General features: G+C 42.6%; 1 protein-coding gene across 2 annotated transcripts in view; it reads right to left on the bottom strand.

Moving 5' to 3' along the window:
* The window catches only part of glb1l2 (galactosidase beta 1 like 2), a 35442-nt gene that overhangs the window by 5749 nt on the left and 11556 nt on the right, over nt 1–18137 (bottom strand). For both annotated transcript variants that reach the window (XR_011669858.1, XM_071359587.1), the window contains exons 2-9: nt 7986–8171; nt 7822–7890; nt 7640–7735; nt 1112–1220; nt 903–995; nt 713–794; nt 492–556; nt 310–394 (exon numbers count right to left, since the gene is read on the bottom strand). Coding sequence is in view for 1 of the 2 variants with exons in the window: in XM_071359587.1 (XP_071215688.1) it covers nt 310–394; nt 492–556; nt 713–794; nt 903–995; nt 1112–1220; nt 7640–7735; nt 7822–7890; nt 7986–8149 (763 nt within the window). In the remaining variant the exon portion in view is untranslated. The remainder of the gene's footprint in view (nt 1–309; nt 395–491; nt 557–712; nt 795–902; nt 996–1111; nt 1221–7639; nt 7736–7821; nt 7891–7985; nt 8172–18137) is intronic.

Raw genomic sequence — 18137 nt, 5'->3', positions numbered from 1 at the left:
AGGAGACAGACCGAATCAATGCTAGACGGTGGGCAATCATACAGTCCTGATTGATGGATGGATTAGATTGATGGATGGATGGTCCTGTGTGGCTCAGTTGGTAGAGCATGGCACTTACAATGCCAGGGTTGTTCGATTCCCAAGAGGGACCAATACAAACAAAATATGATGTATGCATTCACTAGTGTAAGTTGCTCTGGGCAAGAGTGTCTGCGAAATGACAAAGTGTAAAATATGGATGAACTTTAAGAGTTGCTATAACTAGAGGTTATATGACATGATCATAACCTAGTTTGTAATGAAACTTACCCTCTGCTGGAAACACGTGGTGAGATTCACTCCAGACATCGAACCACCCAGACCAGTACTCCATTAGAAGCAGAGGTTTCTGGGGCTACAGTAAGGGCAAAGTCACACTTAGTCTTTGGACCACTATGTTTTCTCAGATGCAAGACAAAATAGAAGAAAATAGAGAATCATTGGCACTATACCTGGATGTACGCTAAATATTGTATTGTTCCGTAGGCCAGTCTTTGAAGGTTTACCGTCTTGAGAACTTAAGAGAGGAGGGGTTCAAGTGAAGAACAATGTAGACTAAAGAAGGATATTTTCTTGCAGCATCATTATTCTATTGAAAGCAAATGAAATGGCACAAATATGTGCTACAATGTACATGACCAAATATCAAGATCTAGCAATAGAAAACCATTACCTCCGTCCACTCCTCCACATTTGAGCCCCTCCCGGTTGTCTGATGTCAGCAGGAGTTCATTGGTTCCTCTGGATAGTAGAGCCTGCCAATGAGAATACAGTTTCACTATACATTTATAGGTCACTGCAAAAGTCTATACTGGGCATACAGTATGATGCAGATGGTGAGAAACAGTACAGTATCACAGTACCTCCTTTATAAAAGGCATGTATTGTTCATCCTTTGCATATGAGCCATACTCATTCTCCACTTGAACTGCAATGATGGGGCCTCCCTCTTCAAACTATAAAGCAAAGAGGACAACATGTATTGACAGCTAGCCCACTAACACCCATGCGAACCGCTCTAACAGATATCAGGACTTAATAACTTGGATAATAAGGCAACTAATTTACGTACTTGTAGAGGCTTAATTATTGGGATGAGTTTGTCGAAGAAAGAGTTCACTGCTTCTGTGAAGCCAGGGTAGGTTGTCCTCAACTTCATGTTTTTGTCACGTAACAGCCAGCTTAAAAGAAAATAACCATTATAAGGATGTCTCATTCAACATGTTGGTTTGCTTTCCAGGATTCATCCAATGGTATTGAGGAGTATACCACCTCAGTCATCGGCTTCATCAATAAGTACATCAACGACGTCTTCCCCACAGTGAATGTATGTATGCACATATCCCAACCAGAAGCCATGGATTACAGGCAACATCCACATCGGGCTAAAAGTCTAGAGCTGCCACTTTCAAGGAGCGGGACACTAATCTGGACGCTTATAAGAAATCCCGCTATGCCCTCAGACGAACCATTAAGATTGAATCCTACTACACCGGCTCTGACACTCGACGGATGTGGCAGGGCTTGAAAACTATTAAGGACTACGAAGGGGAACCCAGACATGAGCTGCCCAGTGACGCGAGCCTACCAGATGAGCTAAATGTCTTATATGCTCGCTTCGAGGCAAGCAACACTGAAGCATGCACGTGAACATCAGCTGTCCTGGATGACTGCGTGATAACGCTCTTGGTAGCCGATGTGAGCAAGACCTTTAACCTTTTCTCAATCTAGGGGGTGCTGTTTCCACTTTGGAAAATATCGTCTCCAAATTAAACTGCCTCATACTCAATTCTTGCTCGTACAATATGCATATTATTATTACTATTGGATAGAAAACAATCTCTAGTTTCTAAAACCGTTTGAATTATGTCTGTGGGTGAACCAGAACTCTTTCTGCAGCGACAGGAACAGGAACTGCGAAGGTCTGAAAACGAGGCTCTGTTCTCAGATCAGTTTAAAGCTCTGTATGTATCCTATGGGTCGACATGAACTGCACCCGCCTTCCCCTGGATGTCAGTAACCAATGAGAAGTGGAATGGAGTGTCTACGTAGTTCTCAGAGCTTATAAAAGGCCAAGGAACGAAGTGCGCTCTCTTTTCGTCGTTCGTCATTGCGCAAAGCAAGACCTCAAGATGGCATTTTGAAACGCTCAGTTATCGGCCTTAGCTATATCCGTCCGTAATTTAATTCGATATAGGTGTTAGAAACATCATAACGAAGTTATTTTAAACCGAGTTATATCAGTTTATGCGAGTATATTGCTATTTTCGGAATTTCCTTAGTATTGCGTTTTGGGGATTTGGGAATGTTGTGGCCACATAGCTATTGTTAGCTGCTAATTCCGAAGTTGAAGACGACGTTTTACAACCAAGCAACGATTCTTTTGGACAAAGGACACCTTGCCCAAGATTCTGATGGAAGCTCGTCCAAAAGTAAGAACTATTTATGATGTTATTCCGTATTTATGTGGAAAAATGTAAACGCATTTGTCCGCCGTTATTGCGGCACTAGTCTGGCTGTAACGCACACTGTATGTCTAGTAACGTTAATTTTAAAAATCTAACTCAGCGGTTGCATTAATAACTAATGCATCTTTCATTTGCTGTCCAACCTGTATTTTTTAGTCAATCTAATCGATAAATATTCGTAAACTTAGGTGCCTTTCCAAGATGGCGCCGGCAAGAATGCATGACCTGTTGCCACTGATCACATTGTATAACAACGATTTGTGCTGCTAAATATGCACATTTTCGAACAAAACCTATATGCATTGTGTAATATGATGTTACAGGACTGTCATCTGACGAAGTATATCAAGGTTAGTCCAAAATTATATATCTTTTGCTGTATTGTTACGATCGCTAACCTGTGCGGCTGGTAAATTGCTTGTGTTTCTGGCTATTGTGCTAAGCTAATATAATGCTATATTGTGTTTTCGCTGTAAAACACTTAAAAAATCTGACATATTGGCTGGATTCACAAGATGTTGGGCTTTCATTTGCTGTATGCTGTGTATTTTTCAGAAATGTTTTAAGATGAGTAATTAGGTATTTGACGTTGGTCTCTGTAATTATTCTGGCAGCTTCGGCACTATTTCAGATTGCAGCTGCAATGTAGAACTGTGATTTATACCTGAAATATGCAAATTTTTCTAAAAAAACATATGCTATACAATAAATATGTTATCAGACTGTCATCTTATGAAGTTGTTTCTTGGTTAGTGGCTATATATATCTTTATTTGGTCGAAATTGTGATAGCTACCCATGCAGGAAAAAATGGTGAAAAAAAAAAGTTGTGTCTTTTGCTATTGTGGTTAGCTAATAGATTTACATATTGTGTCTTCCCTGTAAAACATTTTAAAAATCAGAAATGATGGCTGGATTCACAAGATGTGTATCTTTCATCTGGTGTCTTGGACTTGTGATTTAATGATATTTAGATGCTAGTATTTACTTGTGACGCTATGCTAGGCTATGCTAGTCAGCTTTTTTACTGTGGGGGGTGCTCCCGGATCCGGGATGCGTAGCAAGTAGAAGTTAAACAGGTCAACATTCACCAAGCGACGGGGCTAGATGGATTACCAGGACATGTTGTCAAAGCATGCGCGGACCAACTGGCAAGTGTCTTCACTGACATTTTAAACCTCCCCCTGACTGAATCTGTAATACCTACATGTTGTTTCAAGCAGACCACCATAGTCCCTGTGCCCAAGGAAGCGAAGGTAACCTGCTTAAAGGATTTCCGCCCCGTAGCACTTACGTCGGTAGCCATGAAGGGCTTTGAAAGGCTGGTCATGGCTCACATCAACAGCATCCTCCCGGATACCCTAGACCAGTGGTTCCCAAACTTTTTATAGTCCTGTACCCCTTTAAACATTCAACCTCCAGCTGCGTACCCCCTCTAGCACCAGGGTCAGCACACTCTCAAATGTTTTTTTGATATCATTGTAGGCCTGCCACACACTATACGATACATTTATTAAACATAAGAATGAGTGTGAGTTTCTTTCACAACCCAGCTTGTGGGAAGTGACAAAGAGCTCTTATAGGACCAGGGCACAAATAATAATAAATTATTTAGCTCATTATTTAGCCATCTTACATATAAAACCTTATTTGTTCATCAACAATTGTGAATAACTCACCACAGGTTAATGAGAAGGGTGTGCTTGAAAGGATGCACATAACTCTGCAATGTTGGGTTGTATTGGAGAGAGTCTCAGTCTTAAATCATTTTCCACACACAGTCTGTATTTAGTTTTCATGCTAGTGAGGGCCAAGAATCCACTCTCATTATAGGTACGTGGTTGCAGAGAGCATCAGTGTCTTAACAGTGCAATTTCCCAAGGCAAGAAACTCAGAGCAGTCCTATACAGAAATCTGGCAGTGGCTTCTGATTAAATAAAATTTTCACATAACTGCTTGTTGCAATTTTGATGAGAGTCCAGGCTCTATCGCAGCCGGCCACGACCGGGAGACTCATGGGGCGGCGTACAATTGGCCCAGCGTCGTCCGGGTTAGGGGAGGGTTTGGCCCAGCGTCGTCCGGGTTAGGGGAGGGTTTGGCCCAGCGTCGTCCGGGTTAGGGGAGGGTTTGGCCCAGCGTCGTCCGGGTTAGGGGAGGGTTTGGCCCAGCGTCGTCCGGGTTAGGGGAGGGTTTGGCCCAGCGTCGTCCGGGTTAGGGGAGGGTTTGGCCGGCAGGGATGTCCTCCACGACTCCTGTGGCGGGCCAGGCACGGTGTACGGTGTTTCCTCCGACACATTGGTACAGCTGGCTTCTGGGTTAAGTGGGCATTGTGTTAAGAAGCAGTGAAGCTTGGTTGGGATGTGTTTTGGAGGACACATGGCTCTAGACCTTCACCTCTCCCGAATTCATACGGGAGTTGCAGCGATGAGACAAGACTGTAACGACCAATTGGATACCACGAAATTGGGGGTATTTTTTTTTATAATAATAAAATAATTGTCATGTTGTCAAAATTGTCATGTTTAGTTTCTAAATGTCTGTGCATGAGTGAAGGTTTCCCGCGAGAGAGTAACAGTTAATATGATTGGATGTTAACTATTTGACTAGGCTACCTGTATTTGACATTGTGTTGTTATTTCGCTGAACACCAGATGGTTTATTTTTATTTTTGGCAGTGAAACGAGGCTACTCAGGCGAGAAAAAAAAAAAAACTCACCCAAAATGTACACACACACGTTCAAAAGTTTGGGGTCACTTAGAAATGTCCTTCTTTTTGAAAGAAAAGCAAAAAACTTGTCCATTAAAATAACATCAAATTGATCAAAAATGCAGTGTAGACATTGTTAATGTTGTAAATGAGTATTGTAGCTGGAAACTGCAGATTTTTTATGGAATATCTACATAAACGTACAGAGGCCCATTATCAGCAACCGTCACCCCTGCGTTACAATGGCACGTTGTGTTAGCTAATCCAAGTTTATAATTTTTAAAAGGCCAATTGATCATTAGAAAACCCTTTTGCAATTATGTTAGCACAGCTGAAAACTGTTTATGCTGTTTAAAGAAACAATAAAACTGGCCTTCTATAGACTAGTTGAGTATCTGGAGCGTCGGCATTTGTGGGTTCGATTACAGGTTCAAAATGGCCAGAAACAAAGACCTTTCTTCTAAAACTCGTCAGCCTTCATTTCTCAGAACAAGAATAGACTATGTCATGCGAGAAATTGCCAAGAAACTGAAGATCTCGTACAACGCTGTGTACTACTCCCTTCACAGAACAGAGCAAACTGGCTCTAACCAGAATAGAAAGAGGAGCGGGAGGAGTGCACAACTGAGCAAGAGGACAAGTACATTACAGTGTCTAGATTGAGAAACAGACGCCTCAAGTCCTCAACTGGCAGCTTCATTAAATAGTACCCGCAAAACACCAGTCTCAATGTCAACAGTGAAGAGGCGACTCCGGGATGATAGCCTTCCAGCGACAATAGTCATTTACAACATTAACAATGTCTACACTGCATTTTTGATCAATTTGATGTTATTTTAATGGACATTTTTTTTTGTGCTTTTCTTTCAAAAACAAGGACATTTTTAAGATACACTACAGTTCAAAAGTTTGGGCTATTAAAAAAAATATATACAAATCACATTTTTATTTGGCGTACCCCTGGCTGAATTGTGCGCGTACCCCAGTTTGGGAATACCTGTCCTAGACCCACTCCAATTCGCAAACCGCCCCAACAGATCCACAGAGGACGCAATCTCAATCGCACTCCACACTGCCCTTTCCCACCTGGACAAAAGGAACACCTATGTGAGAATGCTGTTCATTGACTACAGCTCAGCATTCAACACCCTAGTGCCCATGAAGCTCATCACTAAGCTAAGGACCCTGGGACAAAACACTTCCCTCTGCAACTGGATCCTGGACCTCCTGACGGGCCGCCCCCAGGTAGGCAACAACACGTCTGCCATGCTGATCCTCAACACTGGGGGCCCTTAGGGGTGTATACTTAGTCCCCTCCTGTACTGTACTCCCTGTTCACCCACGACTGCATGGCCAAACACGACTCCAACACCACCATTAAGTTTGCTGATGACACAACAGTGGTAGGCCTGATCACCGACAACGATGAGAGCTTATAGGGAGGTGGTCAGAGAACTGGCAGTGTGGTGCCAGGACAACAACCTCTCCCTCAATGTGAGCAAGACAAAGGAGCTGATCGTGGACTACAGGAAAAGGCAGTCCGAACAGGTCCCCATTAACATCGACGGGGCTGTAGTGGAGTGGGTCGAGAGTTTCAAGTTCTTTGATGTCGACATCACCAACGAACTGTCATTGTTCAAACACACCAAGACAGTCGTGAAGAGGGCACAACAACACCTTTTCCCCCTCAGGAGTCTGAAAAGACTTGGCATGGGTTCCCAGATCCTCAAAAAGTTCTACAGCTGCACCATCGAGAGCATCCTGACCGGTTGCATCACCGCCTGGTATGGCAACTGCTCGGCATCTGACCCTAAGTCGCAACAGAGGGTAGTGCGTACGGCCCAGTACATCACTGGGGCCAAGCTTCCCGCCATCCAGGACCTATATAACAGGCCTATATAAGGATAGCCAAAAAAAGTCCAGTCACCCAAGTTCTAGACTGTTTTCTCTGCTAACGCACAGCAAGCGGTACTGGAGCGCCAAGTCTAGGACCAAAACGCTCCTTATATGCTTCTACCCCCAAGCCATAAGACTGCCGAACAATTAATCAAATGGGCACCGGACTACTTACATTGACACCTCCCCCTCCATTTGTTTTGTACACTCACTGTTTATTAGCTATGCATAGTCACTTCACCCCTACCTACATGTACAAATTACCTTGACTAACCTGTACCCCCGTACATTGACTCGGTACCGGTACCCCCTGTATTATAGCCTCGTTATTGTTATTTTATTGTGTTACTTTAGTTTATTTGGTAAGTATTTTCTTAACTCTTCTTGAACTGCATTGGTGGTTAAGGGCTTGTATAGTAAGCATTTCACGGTAAGGTCTACACTTGTTGTATTCGGCGCATGTGACAAATAAAGTTTGATTTGATTTGACCCCTGCTACAAAGTTAAAGGATTAAAGTAATGGTAACAACCTGGGGAGCCCTCCTAAGTCCCACTCAGCACAGATGTAGGGTCCTGGCCGCAGAATCACCCAGAGCCCCAACTCTGCTGCTAGGCTGATGTACGCCCTGAGAGACACAGAGAAAAGCAGAGAGACAAAGCTCAACCGCTCTATCAAACATATTCATCACAAAATCATAAAAGTCTTCCTTACTTTAAATCCAACTGGTCCTGGAAGTTGAAAACCCCTCTCTCTGGCTCATGCAGGTTCCATGGCACATATCTGAAAGATAAAGCAGTCATTCTCAGTATCCCTCCATAGTAGAGCTGCAGTGAGTGGTGGTATAAGAGGACATGAGGTGTTCTGTGTGTCCCTACGTGGTGAGAGTGTTGACCCCACAGGCCCTCATCTTCAGCAGCCGGTCCTCCCAGTAGGCTCTGGGGACACGGAAGTAGTGGATAGAGCCCCCCAGGATGCGAAAGGGCTCTCCCTCCAGAGTGAACTGAAAGGAGTTGGCCCTCAGACCCTCTTTCTGGCTCATTCTCCTCACCTCTGGCTGCAGGCTGGAAGAAACAGACAAACCACTGTTGGAATCTCTTATGAATGTTATGAATAATCACACTTAAGACAAGAATTAGAGCGACTGTGTAGGGACTAATAAATGCATACAACTTGTAATATACTGTATGATGATAGCTATCGATTCTGGTCATAATATATGCTATGTTATTCTAAGACAGTCAATTCAACACATAATAAATATCCTTATGTAGATTGACCAATCTCAGCTAATGTCAAAATTAAGAATCTTACCTTCTACGTTGATTTTCACAAAGTCTAAAGCTGAAATAATTTTCAGTATGGCTTTATACCCATCTACTGAAGCAGAGCTCACGCGGACGGCTTCAACGAATGGAGAACAATGAAGAAAGGCCTAGAATGCTTTGAACAAGGAAAACCATTGTTGTTTCAGAACGCTGCTGTTCGTTTTGTGTTGAAGCTATAGTATACTGAACAAAAATATAAACGCAACACGTAAAGTGTTGGTCCCATATTTTGTGAGCTGAAATAAAAAGATCCCAGAATTGTTCCATATGCACAAAAAGCGAATTTCTCTAAAATGTTGTGCACACATGTTTACATCCCTGCTAGTGAGATTTTGGCAGTGCGTCCAACCAGCCTCACAACCGCAGACCACGTGTAACCACGCCAGCACAGGACTTCCACATTATGCTTCTTCACCTGCAGGATCGTCTGAGACCAGCCTCCCCGACAGTTGATGAAACCAAAGAATTTCTGCAAACTGTTAGATGAGCTTCCCTGAGACAGTTTCTGTGTGCTCGTCGTCCTCACCAAAATGACTGCAGTTTGGCGTCGTAACCGACTTCAGTGAGAAAACGCTCTCCTTCGATGGCCACTGGCACGCAGGAGAAGTGTGCTCTTCACGAATTAAACCCAGTTTCACTGTACCGGGCAGATGGAAGACTGTGTATGGCGTTGTGTGGGCCAGTGGCTTGCTGATGTCAACATTGTGAACAGAGTGCCCCATGGTGGCAGTGGGGTTATGGTATGTGCAGGCATAAGCGACGGACAGAGAACACAATTGCATTTTAGAAATGGCAATTTGAATGCACAGAGATAATGTGATGAGATCCTGAGGCCCATTGTCGTGGCATTCATCCGCCGCCATCATCTCATGTTTCAGCATGATAATGTTCAGTGTGTCAAATCGGAGGGCCTGTTGTCCGGACCTCTGGCAGTCTTTATGGGGGTGCCACAGGGTTCAATTCTCAGGCCGACTCTCTTCTCTGTATACATCAATGATGTCGCTCTTGCTGCTGGTGAATCTCTGATCCACCTCTACTCAGACGACACCATTCTGTATACCTCTGGCCCTTCTTTGGACACTGTGTTAACTAACCTCCAGACGAGCTTCAATCCCATACAACTCTTCTTCCGTGGCCTCCAACTGCTCTTAAACGCAAGTAAAATTAAATGCATGCTTTTCAACCGACCGCTGCCCGCACCTGCCCGCCTGTCCAGCATCACTACTCTGGACGGTTCTGACTTAGAATATGTGGACAACTACAAATACCTCGGTGTCTGGTTAGACTGTAAACTCTCCTTCCAGACTAACATTAAGCATTTCCAATCCAAAATTAAATCTAGAATCGGCTTCCTATTTCGCAACAAAGCATCCTTCACTCATGCTGCCAAACATACCCTCGTAAAACTGACCATCCTACCGATCCTCGACGATGTCATTTACAAAATAGCCTCCAACACTCTACTCAACTAATTGGATGCAGTCTATCACAGTGCCATCCGTTTTGTCACCAAAGCCCCATATACTACCCACCACTGCGACCTGTACGCTCTCGTTGGCTGGCTCTCGCCTCATACTCGTCACCTAACCCACTGGCTCCAGGTCATCTACAAGGCTCTGCTAGGTAAAGCCCTGCCTTATCTGAGCTCACTGGTCACCATAGCAGCACCCACCCGTAGCACGTGCTCCAGCAGGTATATCTCACTGGTCACCCCCAGAGAACTGGAAGGAAATGACTGGAACGAACTGCAAAAATCACTGAAGCTGGAGACTCATATCTCCCTCACTAGCTTTAAGCACCAGCTGTCAGAGCAGGTCACAGATCACTGCACCTGTACTTAGCCCATCTGTAAATTGCCCATCCAACTACCTCATCCCCATACTGTATTTATTTATTTATCTTGCTCCTTTGCACCCCAGTATCTCTACTTGCACATTCATCTTCAGCACATAAATCACTCTAGTGTTTAATTGCTATATTGTAATTACTTCGCCACCATGGCCTATTTATTGCCTCACCTCCCTTATCCTACCTGATTTGCACACACTGTATATAGACTTTTCATACTGTATTATTGACTGTATGTTTGTTTATTCCATGTGTAACTCTGTGCTGTTGTATGTGTCGAACTGCTTTGCTTTATCTTGGCCAGGTCGCAGTTGTAAATGAGAACTTGTTCTCAACTAGCCTACCTGGTTAAATAAAAGCTGAAAAAATAAATAAAATAAATACAAATGTTGCAAGGACCTGTACACGATTCCTGAAAGTTTAAAATGTCCCTGTTCTTCCATGGCCTGCATACTCACCCAACATGTCACCTATTGAGCATGTTTGGGATGCTCTGGATCGACGTGTACGACAGTGTTCCAATTCCCACCAATATCCAGCAACTTCGCATAGATGTTTTAGAGTAGTGGGACAACATTCCACATGCCACAATCAACAGCCTGATCAACTCTATGCGAAGGAGATGTGTCGTGCTGCATGAGGCAAATGGTGGTCACACCAGATACTTGCCTTGTTTCTCTGATCCAGACCACACCCTTACCATTTTTTAAGGTATCTGGGACCAACATATGCATATCTGTATTCCCAGCCATGTGAAATCCATAGATTAAGGCCTAATTAATATATTTCAATTGACTGATTTCCTTATATGAACTGTAACTCAGTAAAATCTTTGAAATTGTTGTATGTTGAGTTTATATTTTGGTTCAGTGTAGTTCATGGACCAGACCTCCACATTTGGGCCTTCAGGCTCACTTGGGATGACGATGTGATTTTAGTGATTTTCTTGAAGGTCTATGTCCCTAGAGTGGAAAATGTGTGATAGCAGTGCAGCAATGGCAGCTGTCTCTGTGTTGTCACTATCACCCCTTCACTCCATTCATTTTTCACATTGTTTTTCATTGGATAAAATCCCAATGTCAGTATAAAACAAGTTATTGCTTACATATAGCCTTTAAATCATATACAATGCATTCGGAAAGTATTCCGACCCCTTGACTTTTTCCACATTTTGTTACGTTACAGCTAGAGGTCGACCGATTGTGATTTTTCAACGCCGATACCGATTATCGGAGGACAAAAAAATCAGATACCGATTAATCGGCCGATTTATATATATATATATATATAAATAATACACACACACATTTTTGTAATAATGACAATTGCAACAATACTGAATGAACAATGAACACTTATTTTAACTTAATATAATACATAAATACACACGCACACACACACAGCTCTGAAGTGACAATGATACTGAAGAGTCTGCTTAGGAGACAAATACTCTCAACTGTTTGATTAAAAATAGAGAAAAAAATATAGAATTTAAGTTACCTGTGATTAATGTTGAAAACAAAAACTGTCATTTCTATATGCAGGAAATCCTATTTTAATAATGGGCATGGTAAGAATTGACGACCAAAGTGCGAGTCATAATTCCCATGACACCTTCTAGCAAAATCTGAAAAGCGGTTCCTTCATTTATTCTATAGGATATTTTTAGATTCACTTAAAATAAGGTCTGTGTTTCGTGTAGGCTTACACCACCGTGCCAATTTTATAACTGTGTAGATATCCATAGGACAAGGTAACTCTGATCAATATTGGCTAAATATAAGCGAAGATAAAAAAAATTGTAGAGTGGATTTATGAAAATATGTTGACAAACGTTACCTTATCCTAGTGAGATTTACACAGGTATCAAAATGTCGAGGAGGTTTAAGCCTGCACGAAACACAGACCTTATTTGAAGTAGATCAAGACATTCTCTATGGAAGACATGAACGGTAAAATAACGAAGGAACCCCTTTCAAGTTCAGCCGCAAGTTATTACAGGAATTATAACGCGTCGACTATTTCTCTCTAAACCATATACCTTTGACTAATCCGGAAACTATCACCTCGAAAACAAAACGTTTATTCCGTTCCGTATTTTATCTAACGGGTGGCATCCATGAGTCTAAATATTCCTGTTACATTGCACAACCTTCAATGTTATGTCATAATTACGTAAAATTCTGGCAAATTAGTTCGCAAAGAGCCAGGCGGCCCAAACTGTTGCATATACCCTGACTCTGCGTGCAATGAACGCAAGAGAAATGACACAATTTCACCTGGTTAATATTGCCTGCTAACCTGGATTTCTTTTAGCTAAATATGCAGGTTTAAAAATATATACTTGTGTATTAATTTTAAGAAAGGCATTGATGTTTATGGTTAAGTACACATTGGAGCAATGACAGTCATTGATTGATTGTTTTTTATAAGATAAGTTTAATGCTAGCTAGCAATTTACCTTAGCTTACTGCATTCGCGGCACAGGCAGGCTCCTCGTGGAGTGCAATGTAATCAGTGTTAGAGCATTGGACTAGTTAACTGTAAGGTTGCAAGATTGGATCCCCCGAGCTGACAAGGTTCAAAATCTGTCGTTCTGCCCCTGAACGAGGCAGAACGTTCCTAGGCCGTCATTGAAAATAAGAATGTGTTCTTAACTGACTTGCCTAGTTAAATAAAGATTAAATAAAGGTGTAATTTAAAAAATAAATAAATAAAGGAAAATCGGCGCCCAAAAATACCGATTTCCGATTGTTATGAAAACTTGAAATCGTCCCCGATTAATCGGTCGACCTCTACAGCCTTATTCTAAAATTGATGAAATTATATTTCTTCCTCATCAATCTACACACAATACCCCATAATGACAAACAAAAACAAGTTTAGAAATGTTTGCAAATGTATTGAAAATTTATTCAGAAATATCTTATTTACATGCAGATTCCTAGAGGAAAATGTCTGTGCTTAGCTCTATTCCTATTAATATATATTTTTTCTCCTCAATAAAAAAAAAGAGAACCTTATTTAAATAAGTATTCAGACCATTTGTTATCCGACTTTCAAAATTGAGCTCAGGTGCATCCTGTTTCCATTGATCATCCTTGATGTTTCTACAACTTGGAGTCCACCTGTGGTAAATTCAATTGATTGGACATGATTTGGAAAGGCACACACCTGTCTATATAAGGTCCCACAGTTGACAGTGCCTGTCAGAGAAAAAAAACAAGCTATGAGGTTGAAGGAATTGTCTGTGTAGCTCCGAGACAGGATTGTGTCGAGGCATAGATATGAGGAAGGGTACCAAAACATTTCTGCTTAGAAGGCCAGCATCCCAGAGTTGCCTCTTCACTGGTGACATTGAGACTGGTGTTTTACAGGTACTATTTAATGAAGCTGCCAGTTGAGGACTTGTGAGGCGTCTTTCTCAAACTAGACACTAATGTACTTTTCCTCTTGCTCAGTTGTGCACTGGGGTCTCCCACTCCTCTTTCTATTCTGGTTAGAGCCAATTTGTGCTGTTCTATGAAGGGATTTGTACACAGTGTTGTACGACATCTTCAGTTTCAATCGAACCCACAAATGCCGATGCTTCAGATACTCAACTAGTCTAAAGAAGGACATTTTTATTGCTTCTTTAAAATCAGGACTACAGTTTTCAGCTGTGCTAACATAATTGCAAAAAGGTTTTCTAATGGTCAATTGGCCTTTTAAAATTATAAACTTGGATTAGCTAACACAACGTGCCATTGGAACACAGTTTGGTTGCTTGTAATGGGCCTACACCTACAGTGGGGAGAACAAGTATTTGATACACTGCCGATTTTGCAGGTTTTCCTACTTACAAAGCATGTAGAGGTCTGTAATTTTTATCATAGGTACACTTCAACTGTGAGAGACGGAATCTAAAACAAAAATCCAGAAAATCACATTGTATGATTTTTAAATAATTAATTTGCATTTTATTGCATGACATAAGTATTTGATCACCTACCAACCAGTAAGAATTCCGGCTCTCACAGACCTGTTAGGTTTTCTTTAAGAAGCCCTCCTGTTCTCCACTCATTACCTGTATTAACTGCACCTGTTTGAACTCGTTACCTGTATAAAAGACACCTGTCCACACACTCAATCAAACAGACTCCAACCTCTCCACAATGGCCAAGACCAGAGAGCTGTGTAAGGACATCAGGGATAAAATTGTAGACCTGCACAAGGCTGGGATGGGCTACAGGACAATAGGCAAGCAGCTTGGTGAGAAGGCAACAACTGTTGGCGCAATTATTAGAAAATGGAAGAAGTTCAAGATGACGGTCAATCACCCTCGGCCTGGGGCTCCATGCAAGATCTCACCTCGTGGGGCATCAATGATCATGAGGAAGGTGAGGGATCAGCTCAAAACTACACGGCAGTACCTGGTCAATGACCTGAAGAGAGCTGGGACCACAGTCTCAAAGAAAACCATTAGTAACACACTACGCCGTCATGGATTAAAATCCTGCAGCGCACGCAAGGTCCCCCTGCTCAAGCCAGCGCATGTCCAGGCCCGTCTGAAGTTTGCCAATGACCATCTGGATGATCCAGAGGAGGAATGGGAGAAGGTCATGTGGTCTGATGAGACAAAAATAGAGCTTTTTGGTCTAAACTCCACTCGCCATGTTTGGAGGAAGAAGAAGGATGAGTACAACCCCAAGAACACCATCCCAACCGTGAAGCATGGAGGTGGAAACATCATTTTTTGGGGATGCTTTTCTGCAAAGGGGACAGGATGACTGCACCGTATTGAGGGGAGGATGGATGGGGCCATGTATCACGAGATCTTGGCCAACAACCTCCTTCCCTCAGTAAGAGCATTGAAGATGGGTCGTGGCTGGGTCTTCCAGCATGACAACGACACGAAGCACACAGCCATGGCAACTAAGGAGTGGCTCCGTAAGAAGCATCTCAAGGTCCTGGAGTGGCCTAGCCAGTCTCCAGACCTGAACCCAATAGAAAATCTTTGGAGGGAGCTGAAAGTCCGTATTGCCCAGCGACAGCCCCGAAACCTGAAGGATCTGGAGAAGATCTGTAGGGAGGAGTGGGCCAAAATCCCTGCTGCAGTGTGTGCAAACCTAGTCAAGAACTACAGGAAACGTATGATCTCTGTAATTGCAAACAAAGGTTTCTGTACCAAATATTAAGTTCTGCTTTTCTGATGTATCAAATACTTATGTCATGCAATAAAATGCAAATTAATTATTTAAAAATCATACAATGTGATTTTCTGGATTTTTGTTTTAGATTCCGTCTCTCACAGTTGAAGTGTACCTATGATAAAAATTACAGACCTCTACATGCTTTGTAAGTAGGAAAACCTGCAAAATCGGCAGTGTATCAAATACTTGTTCTCCCCACTGTATGTAGATAATCAAAAAAAATGTGTTGCCTTTTCCAGCTACAAAAGTCATTTACAACATTAACAATGTCTACACTGTATTTCTGATCAATTTGATGTTATTTTAATGGACCAAAAATGTGCTTTTCTTTCAAAAACAAGGACATTTCTAAGTGAACCGTAGTGTATATGCCCACTAAAAACCACTTTGCACCTCGAGTGATGAAGTAGCCACTATTAAACCACAAAAAAATAGTGATAGGCGAAAAGTGGCAGTGATAGCCATGGGGAAGGAGCAGCTTTCAACTAAGAAATTATTGATAAAAAGGGTTCAACTGTTTCAGTTATTTGGAAGTGTTTTGGCTTTTTGAAGTCGGACAAAGAGCAGAGCAATGTTCGGTGCAAATTGTGCTGTAGACAGGTGGCTACCAAGTCTGGTAATACGACAAACCTTTTCACCATCTGATGCAAAATCACTCTTTGGAACATGCAGAAAGTTTGAGTTTGCGCCACAGCATTGATAAACGCCCCTCAGGCACCAGCCAATCTAGGGATGGTCGCCCGAAGCAGTCAACACTGACAGTGTTTATGCCCTACGAGCAAACATCGAAAAGACAAAGACATCACAAATGCTATTATGTATTGCATTGCTAAGGACATGCTACCAATTAGCACAGTCGAAAAGGAAGGTTTCAAGAGGCTTATCAATTTAATTGACCCAGGTACGTTGTCCCTGGCCGCAAACATTTCTCACACCGCACTGCCTAAACTCTACGCTGAGTGTAGGGAAAAAGTTGAGGAACAGCTCAAGACAGATTTAACGTACAGTGGGGAGAACAAGTATTTGATACACTGCCGATTTTGCAGGTTTTCCTACTTACAAAGCATGTAGAGGTCTGTAATTTTTATCATAGGTACACTTCAACTATGAGAGACGGAATCTAAAACAAAAATCCAGAAAATCACATTGTATGATTTTTAAGTAATTAATTTGCATTTTATTGCATGACATAAGTATTTGATACATCAGAAAAGCAGAACTTAATATTTGGTACAGAAACCTTTGTTTGCAATTACAGAGATCATACATTTCCTGTAGTTCTTGACTAGGTTTGCACACACTGCAGCAGGGATTTTGGCCCACTCCTCCCTACAGATCTTCTCCAGATCCTTCAGGTTTCGGGGCTGTCGCTGGGCAATACGGACTTTCAGCTCCCTCCAAAGATTTTCTATTGGGTTCAGGTCTGGAGACTGGCTAGGCCACTCCAGGACCTTGAGATGCTTCTTACGGAGCCACTCCTTAGTTGCCATGGCTGTGTGCTTCGTGTCGTTGTCATGCTGGAAGACCCAGCCACGACCCATCTTCAATGCTCTTACTGAGGGAAGGAGGTTGTTGGCCAAGATCTCGCGATACATGGCCCCATCCATCCTCCCCTCAATACGGTGCAGTCGTCCTGTCCCCTTTGCAGAAAAGCATCCCCAAAGAATGATGTTTCCACCTCCATGCTTCACGGTTGGGATGGTGTTCTTGGGGTTGTACTCATACTTCTTCTTCCTCCAAACACGGCGAGTGGAGTTAGACCAAAAAGCTCTATTTTTGTCTCATCAGACCACATGACCTTCTCCCATTCCTCCTCTGGATCATCCAGATGGTCATTGGCAAACTTCAGACAGGCCTGGACATGCACTGGCTTAAGCAGGGGGACCTTGCGTGCGCTGCAGGATTTTAATCCATGACGGCGTAGTGTGTTACTAATGGTTTTCTTTGAGACTGTGGTCCCAGCTCTCTTCAGGTCATTGACCAGGTCCTGCCGTGTAGTTCTGGGCTGATCCCTCACCTTCCTCATGATCATTGATGCCCCACGAGGTGAAATCTTGCATGGAGCCCCAGACCGAGGGTGATTGACCGTCATCTTGAACTTCTTCCATTTTCTAATAATTGCGCCAACAGTTGTTTCCTTCTCACCAAGCTGCTTGCCTATTGTCCTGTAGCCCATCCCAGCCTTGTGCAGGTCTACAATTTTATCCCTGATGTCCTTACACAGCTCTCTGGTCTTGGCCATTGTGGAGAGGTTGGAATCTGTTTGATTGTGTGTGGACAGGTGTCTTTTATACAGGTAACGAGTTCAAACAGGTGCAGTTAATACAGGTAATGAGTGGAGAACAGGAGGGCTTCTTAAAGAAAAACTAACAGGTCTGTGAGAGCCGGAATTCTTACTGGTTGGTAGGTGATCAAATACTTATGTCATGCAATAAAATGCAAATTAATTATTTAAAAATCATACAATGTGATTTTCTGGATTTTTGTTTTAGATTCCGTCTCTCACAGTTGAAGTGTACCTATGATAAAAATTACAGACCTCTACATGCTTTGTAAGTAGGAAAACCTGCAAAATCGGCAGTGTATCAAATACTTGTTCTCCCCACTGTATTTTGCTACTACTACTGATCTGTGGTGTAGTCGCACGTCAGAGCCTTATATT

This window comes from Salvelinus alpinus, chromosome 22 (assembly GCF_045679555.1).
Source record: "Salvelinus alpinus chromosome 22, SLU_Salpinus.1, whole genome shotgun sequence".
NCBI lineage: Eukaryota > Metazoa > Chordata > Actinopteri > Salmoniformes > Salmonidae > Salvelinus > Salvelinus alpinus.
Note: the sequence above shows the minus strand (reverse complement) of the source record. Positions and strands in the feature narration are given on the sequence as shown.